The sequence below is a fragment of the Chiroxiphia lanceolata genome, chromosome 8 (genome assembly GCF_009829145.1).
Source record: "Chiroxiphia lanceolata isolate bChiLan1 chromosome 8, bChiLan1.pri, whole genome shotgun sequence".
In the NCBI taxonomy this organism is placed as follows: Eukaryota; Metazoa; Chordata; class Aves; order Passeriformes; family Pipridae; genus Chiroxiphia; species Chiroxiphia lanceolata.
In genome coordinates, this window is record NC_045644.1 from 13,496,495 (window position 1) to 13,512,611 (window position 16,117).

General features: G+C 43.8%; 1 protein-coding gene across 2 annotated transcripts in view; it reads right to left on the minus strand.

Annotated features, from left to right (window-relative positions):
- The window catches only part of SUFU (SUFU negative regulator of hedgehog signaling), a 98,560-nt gene that overhangs the window by 23,356 nt on the left and 59,087 nt on the right, over window positions 1-16,117 (minus strand). Inside the window, exons 7-9 of one of the 2 annotated variants that reach the window (XM_032694632.1) lie at window positions 13,491-13,647; window positions 11,942-12,053; window positions 1,312-1,446 (exon numbers count right to left, since the gene is read on the minus strand). In XM_032694632.1, the coding sequence (XP_032550523.1) occupies window positions 1,312-1,446; window positions 11,942-12,053; window positions 13,491-13,647 (404 nt within the window). The remainder of the gene's footprint in view (window positions 1-1,311; window positions 1,447-11,941; window positions 12,054-13,490; window positions 13,648-16,117) is intronic. The other variant, XM_032694633.1, reaches the window with a different exon arrangement.

A 16,117-nucleotide genomic window follows, 5' to 3' on the forward strand; every position in this document is an offset into this window, starting at 1 on the left:
CTGTTAATTTTTCAGGAATATATGAAAGATTTTCTCCAAAAAGTAGGTCACAAGCCTCCTTCTGAGGCAGGGAGCTACCCCTCATCTCTCTCCTTAATCTCAGGGCCTTGTTACAGAACTAGAATACATCTAAATCCCACTACATGCCTATCCCCACGATGAGGTGCTTACGTAGCTAAGGGCAGGAGACTGCCAGTAAGAAAAAACTGCAGAAGAGAATCGACTCCACATCATGTGGGAATGCGAAGATGTGTTTCTAAGAAGGCTCATTGCTGGAGGCAAACTTAACTACTATGACAATACCTAGTAATCAATTGCCCTGGTGCTTGACAAATGTTAGCTGTATTACTTAAGCTCATGCCTAGAAAATACACATACATGGCCAGCTACAGTATCCCTTCTGTTTTTTTCATTCAATGCAAGGGAAAATCATGGCTCTGGTATTTAGGCTGAGAGCATGTGTGACATGCATGCATGGCTGCTAACATGCAAGAGGGAAAACTTCAGGTAAGACATTTAGTGCCTAACAGTCACAGTTGATGAGTTAGTGCTGACCAGCTGAGCTGTGGTAACTGATCAGGATAGGCTGTTTACACATTTATGATGTAAAATAAAATATGTTTGTATTAACTATCCCATTGGTTTCTCAACAGGCACAGGCAAGTGTGCACCTGCTGCTGATAACTGATACTACCAACATGTAACTCATTAAGCTGAAGTAACTCAATCACCTACAATCATTTGTCTCTGCCCCACAGTTCATGTTAAGGACTACAACACTTGCACAGGTATTTCCTGACTGAAATTGTGGAAGACTAGAAGGCAGCCTGAACCTTTGAAAGACAACGTGTAGAATATGCATGCAATGTTTTGCTACTTCACTAATGTGACATAATTTGTCTAACAAACACACTCGTAAGGATAAACTGACTGGAAACAGGCTTCGCAAAATCACTTATTTGAGTCCATAAGTCAGAATTAACAAGTTAAGGGATTTTTTTTGACAGAGTATGTTAAGACATCCCTTCTTTATCACACAGTTGCTAGCATTAGACTAATAAAAAACCCCCCTATACTAACCCTGTCCTGCTTCAGCACTCCAAATACACTGGAGGACATAAAAAGAATGAGAAACAATCTTGCCATAATGAACACACATGCAAAGAATCATCTGTTTCCAATGTGTTTTGGCAAAATATGTCAGCTCTGGCCTTTACAGACCCATTGCATGCATGTCTGTAGGGTGAAACAATGCCACAAGGCAAAAGCAGGATGCTAGCACAAGCTGAGGGGGAGGACAGCTTCACTCACCTTAGACAGAGGGGAATGAGTGCTCCGGACTCCTGGTTAAATTTCAGGTGTACGCTCTCCAGCTGCCTTGTGCGGATTAGCTCGTGAGGAATGATGGCTGCTGAGCTCTCGCTTTCTAAACTGTCCTTACGGCTTCTAAGAGAAGAGACAAAATGCACATTTATTCAGGATGCCAGTGCTGTGTGCTATTTCTGCTGTGTTTCGGAGTGACTACAAATATTGAAGGAAACAGAAACAAACTTATGAAGACACATCTAAATTTTCATCACCCCTACAGAGACAGCCTCCCTCAGACTACCAGTCCCAGCATGCAGCTCTTCACCTTGATTTGACAATCTAGGATCTGAATTGATGCATACACGCGGTGCATCCCTTTCCAGTACAAAAGAAATATTTTTTCTGGAAGGAACTGGAGCAAAACTACACTCCCTAAACCCCCAAACACAATAAAATGGTTTGGAAGAATTAACAGGTGTGCCCTCCCTCCTGGTTTTGCTTTATCTTCAGGATTTTTCAGGCAGCGGTCTGTAGGAAAGAGTTGTCCAGTCCTTTGAGGTCTGTGGCATCCCCACAATTGTGTTCAAATCATTCCTTCGCACAGTTCAACCCAAAGGTTTTAAGAATCCCCTGCTTCCACCAGCATCAAGTGCAACAGCCAAAAGACAGACTCTACATGTGACGAGTAGATTGTTTTCCCTTGTAAGTGGGGCTGTTTTAAGACAATGGTAGCTTTGCTTTCTTATTCATTCATTTCTGCAAGACCAGCATATTATGAAGCTACGACTAAAGGTTATGTTGTTATATGATTAGGAACGTTGCCAGACAAAACCCTCTAGATAATAAAATGGTCTATATCAAAATACTTGACCATAAACACTTTATATGTTCAAAGAGCATCAGTGTGATGCCTCACTTGGCAGTACAGAACAAAGAATGAAGGACAGGGTGGGTTACAATTTTATGGATGATATGGACTGATGTGAAGTGTGTGATATGTGATTTATCTTTTTGTCACCTGGCATTCCATGTGAATTTAACAGAGGTAAGACTTTTTAAAGATAGTTTCTATAGTACAGAATCATCAGAGGAGAGGGACAGGAAAAGCAGGAGGGAACTGAGATGCCACATTGAAATGTGTCTTCATTGTGCCAGACATATCAAAAGCCAATTAAGTCTATCAAGCTGTGGCCCCATTTGGGAACACTTAAGTGTGGATCCTTCCTCCATCCAAGTTGAACCATCTTTAATGTACATCTGGAAATGATTGTAAAGAAACAGCCTGACCCTTGTGAGCTGACCTAGATGATACCTTTACTTGATTTTACCCTGGAGTGTTGTCCCAAAATTACTCCCATCAACCACACACATAGTAGTGCATTTCAGTGTGAATTCAAGTGCAGATGCTTCTGTCAGGTCACCTAGTCCCAGGTGAGCCCTTCACCAAGCAGCTGAGCCGCCCACTCTGAAACAAGCTAAAATCTGATATCTCACGGTGCAAGCCTGCATTGCCAGGTCAGAGACATGCAGGAGAAAGATATCAGAGCTCAGCTCCCTGCAAGATAAAAACTGTAAAACATGTTCCATGCTCTGCTCTAGCAACACAAAAGAGCAATAATGGATCCAGCAGGGACACAGTAGGTCAGGACAGAGCTTATTCACAGGGTGGGCTGATGGACTGACAGTCAGCAGAGTATCAGTTTAGTGGGTTAACCCTGAAGCAAAGACACAACATGCTTTGTAGTCCATAGGTGGCACTTAAAGTTGTGTTTAATCTACTTCAGCAAACATTTTACAGCTCTTTGTAGGTGGGGTCTTCAAAGAGTGGAGTGGGCTAGCATTTTGCAGGCTGATTACCTGAGAAGTGCAGTTACAGTTGATTAATGATCAGTTGACCTTAAGCTAAGCTTTGTCTCAACTTCCTTATCAGATCTTATATACACAGTGAGCTGTGGGAAAGTCAGCCCGTGGTCTACAGCTTCCAGTCATTCATTTATCAGCCCCTACCAAAAGGGTCAGCCATTAGCAACGCATGATTTTCAGGCAAGCCATAAGCTTGCACTCCTAAATGCAGTTCCAGAGCTTAGGCACCCTGGAGCGGATCAGGAGTTTTACAGCAATATTATTGCTACAGACAAGAGACTGTGCCCTGCTCACCTGGACTGCCTAAGCATTCTGGGTGCGTCCCATAACACAGCTGTGGGTTCATGCTTCTGCAGGACAGACAGCCCCAGGACAGCTCCCCATACTCCTGGGCTGCAACCCCCCCACACGAGCTGAAGGTGGGTTTTTAGGTTTCCACCATGCTAGCCAGTACAGCTGCTACAATGGGGCTGCAGTCCAGAGGGGAAACAGCCTCCGGTTGTTAATGCAATAATAGGAATGACGACAATATTCTGGAGGCAAGGGGCAAAGCTTTCTAAGTCTTATTAAAAACAGCAAATGCTGTTTGTCATTACATGCTCAAGAGAAGATGTTGACTAATGTATAACTATCAAACGGAACTGTCATGACTTTAGGGCTGTCAATAATTATGACTTCACATTAATATGTAACCAGCCCTTGTCAAAAAGGTGAAGCAAAATGGTAGTTAATACTTTGAATGACATGAAAGTATTAATCCTTTTCACAAATTTTTTCCAAAATAGTCTTTGTTTCTTATTTCACTGCAGTGGAGCTCACACAATTTCAGATATTTAAAGTTAAGGGTGAAACTTCAATAGTAAAAACCAAATAACCTTTTATCTCAGCTATACCTTTCTAAACAAGAGTTACGTGTTGTGGACTGCACTTAACACACCAAGAGGCCACAGTGCCATCACTTTCAAACACGGAAACATGTCGCATGACATGAGGACTCAGCAAGACCAATTAAAATTCTCTCTTTGGAACTGGAAATCCTTATGCTGGCCCTTCCAAAGGATGATAGCCCAGACTAAGGGTTGGCAGGACCTCTAGGTTGTTATTAACAAAAAGCTCATGTTGTAACACACATTGCCATCTACAGCTTGTAGTTTTCAGACTTAGAAAAAAAACATAGGAAATGTTTGCTTTTTAACACTAACATGCCTGGTTTTACGACTGTCAGTTACCCGTAAGTCATTGCTTCCTCCACCCCATCACCAAATAAATCAGCAGCAAAAGTCAGTGGAGTTTTACTTGTTATGACTAAGATCTAGCTGACTATCACGTAAAATGTTGCGAACTTTGTCTATTCCAGATTTAATACTTCATCCAACCCACACAAAAAAATTTATGTTTCTAAGTGTCCAGAAAAAACAAGTCTGCAAAAGCCAGGGCTGCTGCATTAGGAAAGGCAGCAGATTTAAATGGAAGCAGCATGCCGGAAATGCCCCAGTTTAAGGACTACACATCTCATGTTTTGTGAAACTGGAGGGGAGTTGGAGAAGATTAAAGCACATTTCCCTCTGATTGGGGGCTTGTGGGAGGTGTAAACGTGGGCAGTTGTCAGATTAATTCTTTAGATGATTACATTCTTTTTGTTTCTTTAAAGCTGTTTGTAGTTGGTTTTGATGTCTCCTGTTCTGGGCAAGTGTATTGCTGCAGTTACCAAGGTGACTTTAGCTGACTTTCAACTATTTTTTCCAGCTTTGGTTTCTACCAGTAGTCTGCTTCTGGGTGGAGGAGAGCAGGAGGAAATTATGTTTGTTGTTTTTTTGTTAAATCTCATGAATGCTGATTAACATGAACTTAACCAAAGCCATATTTGATTTTTTTTTTCTATTTTTGAGAAAGAAAGGGTGGTCAAACCATTGCAAAGGTGTCCAGTGTGGCCTGCAGCTTCCCCAGACCTCTGTTAACAAGGAAAGAGCCTGAGAATAATCCACATCCCAGTGTGCTGTGCCCCTTCTCAATGTGAGAGGCCACACGCTGGAACCTTTAGCCTCCTGGGGGCCCTCTCATTGTATTAAAGATGAGGGTGGCTGCAACCTGCTTCATTTTATGCCAACTAACAGCAGCCCGTGGGGATCCTGGAAAATTGCCAATGTAATCACTGGATTGCACAAAGTTTGGATGTCCCCTCCTTCTAAGTCATGTTTATAGCAACCCCTTCTCAAGCAACCACTGGCAGTTATTTTATGGGATTCAAGAATAACCAGGTTGATCGGATTAAGAAAGGTTTATTTATTCTTGCACTTGAATTTCACTTTATGATCAGAGCACTTGATCTCATGGAGCATAATTTTGCTGCATTTCCAAGCTACTCTCTCAGGTACCAAAATCACTAGGGATATGCTGTTGGAAGCTGGTCGTGGTAGGGGCTCTTTGTAGGAGCGAGTGCCCACTGCATCACCAAAGTTAGTTTCTCTCACTGGTCTTTGCTTCCTCCATATAAAACCCAGCACTGTGAGTTAGCAAATGCAAACCATTAGTGCAAGCTTACACAGCTGGGAGAGAAAGGTCGGACCACTTTTTCTTTCTTCCCCGCCCTTCTTCCCTTTCCAACCGTGGCTATTTCAAACCTCCTCAATCCCTCACTAAGATATGGTCAAAGATCACTTCAGTGCCAACAATCTTCCAGAGTCTTTCCCACAGTTTCCCCTGAAGGGCAAACCAGCAGTTGTGGGAAAGAGCCCTAAGCATCTTGGCACACAGAGCTACAGCACGTCACGAACACACAGAGGCAAGTGCAGAACTGGGGAGGACACAGTTACACAGCTCTTGCAGTGGTCACACTGGGACAAGGCTCGAGTGCTCAGACCTGGGTGCTCCTCAGCCTGGTTAAACAGGATGGTGACGATGTTCTGTGTGCATTTCCTGGCATGGAAGGGCTGCAAGGACAATGCCAGTAGCAACAATCCTCTTGCCACTCACATATCCCTTTGGAAAGCTGCATAATAATTACTGTCGGAGCTTGCAGGGGCCAGACTGTTCTAAGACCTGCAGCTGAACTGAGATTGAGAGATTTAGGCTGCACTGGCACCCTGCAGACTCATGAGTGAAGTCAAACAACTCTTTTATGCTTCAGGTTCCCTGTCTGTAAAACTGAGACATTTTTCCACACAGGGGTGTTGCAAGGATTAAGTCAATGTTTGCAAAGCACTTTTGGATTCTTAGATGGGGAAAGCTATGCAAGAGTGCAAATTATTAGCATGGTGACTGCTCTGCACTTCTACTGACACTGGTTTTCCAGACATTTACGTTTTTAGTTTGCAAGCTTGTCACCCAGCACTCAGCCTCATGATGAGAGACACTCCCTGAAGTATATCGCCTCCCCCCATTCAGCATTCCTGACTCAAGCAGGACACCACTGAATGGCATTGCAATGAGAGAGCATGCCTAAATAAGCAGGACTGGATTGGAAACTTACTGCTTAGTGGTTGCAGAATCAGAAAGCCTGGCCAGAACCAGACAGTTTCAGAGAATGCTGAAATGCTCCCCTTTATGTAAAGTTTGCCTCCAAGAACTGAAGACAGGAAACGAGCTACACAGACAACAGCTTCCCTCCACCCAAGTGAAGCAGATTCAAAACCCAGTGCAACTGGGAGAAGCAAAGGGCAGACTCGTCTCGAAGCAAAACCTACATCTCGGTATTACTGTCAGCTTCCTCAGAAATGCTGCTCAGATGGAGCTCGTTAATGTGCATTAACCCAATGCTACCCCCTGACAGGAGAAATCCGCACACCCTATTTACCAAGTCAGAGGAACTACAAGGGCAGCGGACTCCAGTCCTGGAAGTGGTGCCACTATTACTCATGTGCTCCAAACCAGGCACACCGTGTGACAGTCCCAGGGTTATCCTGGGAGGAATTCCGGAGTGACACAACTCCTTCTTCCCACGAGCACCTGAGATGCTGAGGGTGCAGTGCTCCAGCAGATCACTGCCAGGACAGTCCTGCCAGCCCCACCTGCCGGAGGGTTGGTCCCTACTCTGATTGCCAGGAGCCTGCCTCCATTTCCCTGCACAGCTGCAAACTGTTCAGGGCTGGATGGTATATGAGCTACCAGATGTTCAAGTTTCCCTATACTCAACCTGTCTTTCTGCCTGGAAGTTGAATGTAGATGGGATTTGAGGTCTTTGTGGGTCCCTGGATGAATGATCACAGTGCATGAGGGGACCAGCACAAGCACAGTTACCTGGGAAATCCCAGACAGAAATATGAGAATTAGGGATATTGAACCACACCACTTGATCCTTCTTAAGGAGGAGAGTGATAAACAGCAGAGACATGCTGGAAAAGCCTTGTCAAAGTAATACAACCTTGGAAGACCTTTTTCTATCACTCAAACCTCATCTTCAGACACTGGGGATGTGCGTGGGCAATACCTGAATCCTGGCACAATGAAATGCAAAAATTACAGATAATTTTAGCTTCAACATGTGCAGTAATGCAGTGTGCTAGCTCTAGGTTTCTACTCCATGTCTCAGCTCATTGTAGAACAGTCTGAGTCAGCCAAGAGGCAGAAAAACATCAATTTCAGCAATGCTGCATGATCAAGGGGACCCTTGAGGGGTAGAAAAGGTCAAGAATTCCCCTATCCCAACCCCGGTTCTCACGGCAACTGTGGCAAATTAACTCCTCTGTTCTCATCTGTAGCATGGAGATACTACTCACCTACCTCACAGCAGAGCACAGAGCTAATTACCAGGGACAACTAAAGACTCAGCCCCAGAAATTATTACATCAAGATATTAAATAGTGAATGAAGCAAGACTCCACAGGTGTCACTGAACTTTGACATCTGGAACTTCCAGCCCACTGAAGTCTTAACAGCAGCAGTGTTTAGTCTGACATTTAAACATCCCCTATGGATAACAGCTCTCTATATCCAACAAGAGTGAACCTGCATGGCTCAGGAGACTGGGAGCCTTGCCTTTCTGTCTGAGCGGCACCTACTAAGCTGATGGGTCCTAGGAAATAAATAATGTGCCACTGAAAAGCACATTTGTATTCATATACGCCTTATTTTTCCAAGAGGTAATTGACAGTATTTGGTTACCTATGGTTGAAATGATTAGTCATGTTTCCAAAGATTAATTTACATGTTCTTTTGTTTAATACGTATGAACTGATTTAATGACTGCTTATGAACTGAGCTAACAGTCATTTTGAGAAACAGATGTCCAATGCAGTTTTAAGCTTTAAGAGTGCTTTTATTCATATCCTTAGGAGAAAAAGGGCTACACAGTCTACAGTAATAACACTAATGAATCAAAGTACTACAGCTGCCCAACAGGGTTTTGACAGAAACCAGCTTTTTCTCAAAGGAACTTTTTTTTAGGGCTCTGGGACAGTGAACAACTGGTAATATACATGCTACATGTAAGTATGTGCTTTGCTGGAGCCAAAACACTGAATCAAGCCCTATCTGCAACCAAACAATGTGAGGCTTTTGCATAAGTGGTAAAAACTGTAGCTACACAAAGACTGAGAAATCTGTATGGAATCTGGATCCTCTATGTTTTACATAAATAAATATTTGAAAGTTTGAGTGTTTCTGATACTATTTAGTGACACTGAACGCAGAACAGGTTGTCTGCTTCAAGCCCTGATAGATTATTGTGTGTGGGTGGTAGGGTTAGGATAAAAGAAAGGGAAGAAAGCTACTAGGAAAGCAGTTGGTGGTTGCAAACCCATGATAAATAAACAGCACATTCCTCTTCTGCACAAAGTCATTAGAGTCTGTGTCAGACTTTACCATCCTAATGTCAGCTGGGTGCAAATTTGACAGCCTGGGGTTCTGCAGTGCTCCCCATGGAAAGCAGATTTGAAACAATTTGCCATGCCCCAACAGAGCATTTCTGTCAAGTTCCTAAAGAGCTTCTAATGCACCAGTTATTCACAGGACCCTTGCAAAGAACCACGGGTTTGATATTTTATGGTCTGGTGTGTACAGTGCAGGATATGATTACACACAAGCCTGCTTCCCATCAGCTAGCACCTCGTAATCGTTAACATATTTATCCTTGTGGTGCCTCAAGAAGATGACATTGTTATTAGTCCCATTTTATAGATTCAGAAACTGAAGCTAAATGACTTGCCTTTGATTACACAAGATTTATAGTGAAGGACAGAACTGAGTCTCAGCCCTACCGGGCCCAAGCAATCCAAGCAAGGATCACACCAGAAGGACTAGATCTACGTGCAGAACCATCCTTCATCTCAGGTGCTCGTAAGTCCTACGAAATGGTTATATCTGCACTGGGATTTGTGCCTTTCGTGTCTCAGCCTTTATCCCTGTAGGTACCTACAGGGAACAGGGACGTAGATACATCACTGCGTGCAAAAGCTGAGCTTGTAAGTTACATTCCTCTGCAGCAGCTGGTGATGAGAGTCTCCATATCGTACTCTTGTACTTAATAGCACATTGAGCAATTTTGCTCAGACGCATAAGACATGCTGAGACAGTGTATTAAGAAAGGCTGAGACATAATAAGATCTTCCTCTTCTACTTCATCTATACCACACTGTTCTGGAAAATATGTTGACTGATCAGTTTTAGCCGCAGTAAGGGTAATCACCAGTACCAGTTAGTTAGAGGTTGTGAGTAAACACTGCTTTCCAGAACAAACCAGCCCTTTCAGTACGGTCAATGCATTTAACAAGTCCCGTTGTATCTGCTACATGAATTTGAGAAGAGAAGCCACTGCAAAAGTAAAAAAGACCTTTCTCAAACTCCTCTCAAAGCAGTCAGTAAGATGGAGGAAGGAAGTATTAGGACACACCACTGTTTTAAGTTGAGATCTCCCCTATCCCTCCAATAGTATCACCAGAGTAACATAGCTGATAGCTCTTTCCTTAACTGAAGTGCTGTTATGGAGAAACAGGGTAGCTATCAGTTTCCTCCGTGGTAACCATAGACCTCAGTGAAATGTATTGATCTTCTAGGAGGCAAACACTGGGAACCAGCCATTCCTACCACTCAGGCTTCAGGCAGGGTGGGTGTGCAGCTGCTGCAGGTTAAGAGGGATTTGCAACAAAGAGCACTGTCACAGATATGAGGCTCTGAATTTGACCTGCCTTCCTCTCTGTCTCAGAACAGTTAAAAATCCAGGTAAATATTTGTGTTCTTCATCTTAGACCTCTGCTAACCTTTCATCACTCTGTCTCAAGCCTATCTCTGTTTATCTTACCCTCAATAACGTAAAGCTCCCTTATCTAAGCAACAACAGCCTCCCAGCATTAAGGCTTACCCATCAGCTGCCTCCTCGACCTGACGTGCACCTGAAATGTTTCTGGTCATCCCCAAACACTGTGGACTCAGAGGTCACACTGGGCATGCAGACGCATGCAGGAGCCCAGCATCTGTGAGAAATCCTGCCCAGTACTTTTGAGCCTTCCAAGTCTGGGTGTGATTTGTGCAAATCAGATGGTATAATTTTATATTTTTTTCACTGCGACCAGCGGGACCAGCCAATGATCCAATGTGACCAACCTTCAAGCAGGGAAATACTACTAATACTACTCAAAACCTGAGTCAGATCAGAATCTGGCTCAATTTCATTACTATATAGTAAAAGTAAGATTATTCCTAAAGCAATAATAAAGTCACTTGAGTTTTTTTTATATAAGTACCAATATCTCATATTAGTTGTATTACACAGCATCAGCAGTTGATATAATACTTCCCCCAAAGGATTAGGCAACTCAGAAAAATTCATATATAAGGCAAATCAGAAGTCACCCACAAAATGGAACAAGAAAGGACAACTACAAGAAATATTCTTCTCATGAAATGTTTGAATCAAGAATGAAACAGGAATTGAAACAGAGCAGAATACTGTCCCTGCCTCGCACTACAGGAAAGTGCTGATTTCATGATGATTTTACTCTTGGAACAAGAAAGCACAAACATTCATCAGAGACTAAGAAACCAAAGGAAATGACAAGATGAAGGAGTGCAGCAAAGATGTATGTCTTTCTGTATCATTTAGGTGAAACTATTAAAATTGATGGGAAAATATTTAACTAGCAACTGAAGCCTAAGAGGAGAAGGGGAGAAACCCAGAAAGACAGAAGTGCAGAAACTACAGATGGCTTGAAATCACAGGTAATTTCCTATAGATTCACTGTATTCAAAAGTTACAAATGAGAAATCTACAGGTCCACCTAGTCCCACTTAAATCACCTGTTAGACTACAGACTATTAAAGACCAGGGTGGTATCGGCATGTAATTACTGACAGAACACACCTGTTTCAGCAAGGCAAGATCAAAGCACTTGAAAAAAAAAAGAAAGTCAACACTTTAACCAAAAGGTTTGTAAGTTTGAGCTTGAAAACAATATACTCAGGCAAAAATATCAGCAGTCATCTATGCCACCTAGCTCTGGATGCTGTAGCCCTTTTCAGCATGGTCCATTTTATAGGGATCAGTCCAGTCTGATTTCAAACATAGTACACTGTGAACAGCAGGTTCTACAGAACACAGTCAGAGCCACTCTGCATTTGCAAGGTTTGTCCAAAACCCCTCTCAAAAGCTGCACTCCTGAGTACTAGCCCATTAATCCAACCTGAACAACTCTTCTCCCTCAGTCTTTGCACTTTGCAAGCATTCACTGCTAGCTTCCCTCTCCCCTTGCCAAGTCTTTTCCCACCCGGCTTTAACTTTGTTTGCCATGCTGAGCTCTTTAGCTTCCCTCTGCCACTGAGTGTGCAGGGTGAAACTCACGGTGCTCGGTCGTGGTTCAACCCATTCTGTCTTTGTGCATTGATTGGAGGTAGGACAGGTTTGCTGTTAATCTCAAGCCCTCTCCGCAAAGTCTCCCTGATTTGCTCTGTATCTGCAAAGAGAAATTTTTTTAACATAATTTAGAGTCCCCAGAAACATCACAGACACAAGGAGATATCAGGTGTGTTTCATCTAAACTCTTCCCCTTCAGAAAGAAATGAAGAGATGCTAAGGGTTAATACTTAACTGCCCTTCCTGCACTTCCTTAGGAGTTATTTCACTTTATAAAGTCAGTTTAAATTCTCTTGGTTTGGGCTGTGATGTTATGTCAGGCAAGGAGAGCAAGGTGTTTGCTGTTTCTGTAGTTCTCACAGAACCTCCTCATACTTCCAAGCCTTTCTACTGGAAATCATTTTTCCCATTAGGCATAACAGGAATTCGCTCCTTTACCAAACGAGTGTATGAAAATTTGAAAGGTTTTGCAATTGGCTTTGCAAATGTGTTGATTAATTTACAACAAGATTCACAAAAGAGGGGAATTTTACGCAGAGCAACCTTCAGCCTCAAGCGCACGTCTGAAAATAAGCTGCAAATTATGCAGTTCAGATACAGTCTTTTTACTTCTGCATTTTTCTAAAATGTCTACTGGCCAAATACTTTCAATAGAGATCTTTCCTGCCTTTCTTAGAAGTTTCCTCATATTTTTTTGAGAAATGTGAGAATTGGGTAGACAAAAATATATCCAAATTATTTCAAAATTTTTTGAAGGATATGCAAATTTCACCATGTATACCTGTCTTTGGTTTTTCCTTTGCAAAGCTGAGGAAAAATCACCTTTTTAGATCCAGTGCAGTTCAAAATACTTGCACAGGAGCCAAAAGAAACTATATATGCATTTAAATAATTTCTACTGTGGACTAAAGAACAAGTAAGATACCATTTCTGTGCAAACCGTTGTTAATTCCCGGAAATCTCAAGCCCCCGAATTTTATGTTCCTTCACCCATTTGAAAGGTAACATGTACAATTTCAAGCCAGTGTAAAGGCTATGGCATCTGTACCCAAAGAGGGCATCTTACTGCAAAGGGGAACTCCACTGTATTTTATTTCTTCTTTCCAGAGTTCCTTATTTGCAAGAATGCCTTGAGTTCAGCTGAATCAGTGCAGAATCAGTCCAACTTGCCACCCAAGAAGTGACAATGTTAATAAGGAACAAAGCCTGGGAAAATACAATTGCTTCACCTTGCAGGTGTTTACAGTCCTGGTTTCACCAAGTGCTCAGTTTAACTTTGCAGATTCAGATTACAATTTGCTTAAAAATTGAAAAAAGCATTTAGACAAAACAAGGCCAGGATCTCTTTTCCTCTCTCCTGCCTTCCTCAAAGAGGCCACAGCAAAATTCATTTCACTCCCCTGAGACACACTGAGCCTCCCAATTACTTGGGTGTTTGTTATGAACTCGAAGATGCTGCATGACTCAGTGCACTGCCCAGACCCACCACAAAACAAGCCTAAAGGTCATGACAGTGACTTGGCCCAGGACATCTTACCCTTTCCAGAAAGCCGCCGGGGCTGCGTCCCAATGCAAATGCTCCTGCTGTCTTCATCATCCTCCGGTGGCCGGCTGAGGTCATCCCAGGCACATTTGGCACTCACTCCACTCAGGTTTGAGCCATCTGTCTCAATCCCTTTATCGACTCTCTCCTGCTTGAAAAGATCCAAAACACCAAGACTTTTTTGGGTGTGGCTTGAACCTGAGCAGGAACCCACCACGGTGCAGCCCAACCTTCAGCAGCTCCTGCAGGTCCCTCTTTGTGGACAGTTTCCACCCCGTGGCCCCTGTGCTTTGCTGTGTCAGCAAACAGTGACTGCACATGGAGTCAAATCTGGGAGCTGGTCGGAACTGAATAAACCTTTTCCATAGCAGGTTGATCTGAACTTCCACTCCTTACCCACTGCTTCACTACATGGCCCTGGCAGGCCCAAAGGAGGGAAAGAGAAAAGTGGAAACCTGGGGTGTACAGGGTTGCCTCTTTCAGTGTTAGCACTGATTTACACCAACTCAAAGTATTTAAGACACTACATTATACACTCCTGTATGAAGCACAGCTTGGCAGTTGATCTATTATATGTCAATGACAACAAACCCCTGAATAACTAAAACTACATTCTGTTTTCAACCTTACCAAGGAGTCCTACAATGCAAACAGCTCACGGAGAGACTAATCATTCACAAGGGTTCTTCATTTGCAAACTGCCCAGACAGCCCCTGATTTCCAGTGTGCTGGAGTGTCACATAAAGGACAAATGTACAGGTTTGGATGTGCAAGGAGATACAGGTTTGTTCCCAATGTCAAAGCTTTTGCATAGCTTTCTCTATTGGCAAATAAACAAACTCCCTCCCTCACAAGCTGGACTTTCCAAGCACATAACTAGCGTTTGGGCGTCGGAAAGTGTCACATACCAACCACAAGCAGTTGGATGCTCTCAGACACCAGGCATTTTCTCCACGACGTGCATCTGCAAGACTGCCCTAACTACAGCCAAAACTTTCACAGGACACCACCTGCTTGGACACTGGCATCAGTCTGATTTTCCACCTGTGACCCACAAGGGGGTAATGTTGAGCTGAACAAACTCGGGGCTGAGCTTCACCAAGGACAGGCTCTTACCGCTGTCACCTCTTCCCTGGCTCCAAACCAACCTGAATTGTTTCCCCCTTATCTGAAGGGGTATCTCTTCTGGTACTGCTCAGTGGCACCAGCAAGACCTCCATCTCTCTGCATACATCTTGGTCACCTCAAAACAGGCAATAAGCCCCAAGAAATGTTGAAGATTTGAGGAGAGAGCAGAGCTGTGTTACACACAATGCTCCATGTTACTACTCTCCAGCTTGACCTTGCCACTGGAGACGAGACATTGTGAGTATTCAGTGCTTTGCAAAATCTGTTCCCTAAGAAAGTTTCCAGACTAAACCCACATATGTTCCTCCCCTTGCCCAACTGTGCACACTCTGCCCTAGGAAGAGCATGGCCTGTTCTTGTGATCATTCAAGAAAGGATTTGAGCAGCTCAAAGATAAGCACAGGCACTCAGGGTGTGGTTGCACAGCGGTTTAAGTTGATGTAATTTGCAGTGACTGCAGTCCCACCCTCCTCCATGTGCTCCTACCCCTTTCCTTGAGCCAACTCTTTATTTTTTTTCATCTGGATCACCTCCCAAAACCCACTCTTTGGCCCAGAAGTAGAGGCAGGAGCCTGTGGCTGGGGGCAGGACCAGAGCACTCTTGACTTAGACTTCAGCATTCAAAAGACTGCCTTCCTTCCGTCTCTCTCCCCGAAAGACTGTTCCTTGTCAGGATCTTCCTCCGGCGTCAGGGGAAACTGACTTCTTGAACGCGTAATAGGAAAATCTGAGAAATAATAAATCTGCTGGGATTTTCTTTTGTTATATCCTAAATATGAAATCAGTTGTATCACCCAGAAATAGAAGTTGTGGAAAAAGAAATAAAAATACATCCGTTCCTACATATGCAAACAATGCTTTAAGTGAGATTTAGCACGTGGCTCCTCCGGGAGCCCTCTGCGGTGCTCTGTGAGGACCCAGATCAGCTGGCATGGGTGGGTGTAACTTGTCAGCACTGTTATTTTTCATCCCAGTCATAGGGGAAGCATGGGAGAGACACCAAACTTGCCCTTGAGCAGGGAGCAGAAGAGCCCAGAGGGCCCTGAGGCTCTGGCGGGACCTGCTCCTCCATCCCTGCAGCCAGGGCCCCGCTCAGAGCCACAGCTGGGCCCTGCGGACAGTGAGCACAGCCTCGGGGAGGGGGAAAGGGACTCTCATCTGCAGCTCAGCTGGCTTGCAGAGCACTTCCTCAGGGGAAGAAGTGCTGCTCTGTTGGCATCCCCTGGAGATCAAGGGGAGCTGATGGAAACGAGCTGGCTTAAGGCAGCCTGATTTGCATGCCTGTTTTATAATGTTTGCAAGTATTGATGTTGAAGGGGGAAAAGTCCAAAATAACCCCAACCAGTTCAGATTCATCTGTGGCAATTCAGTTTTACCCCATCTTTAGCCAGCAAAGATTTGCTTGGACTGAGGGGCTGTTCTTCCCTTGAAAGGGCAGCCTGAGCAGGAGGTTGGAGGAGCCCAGGGCAAAGGAGGTTCAGCTCTTTTCCTTC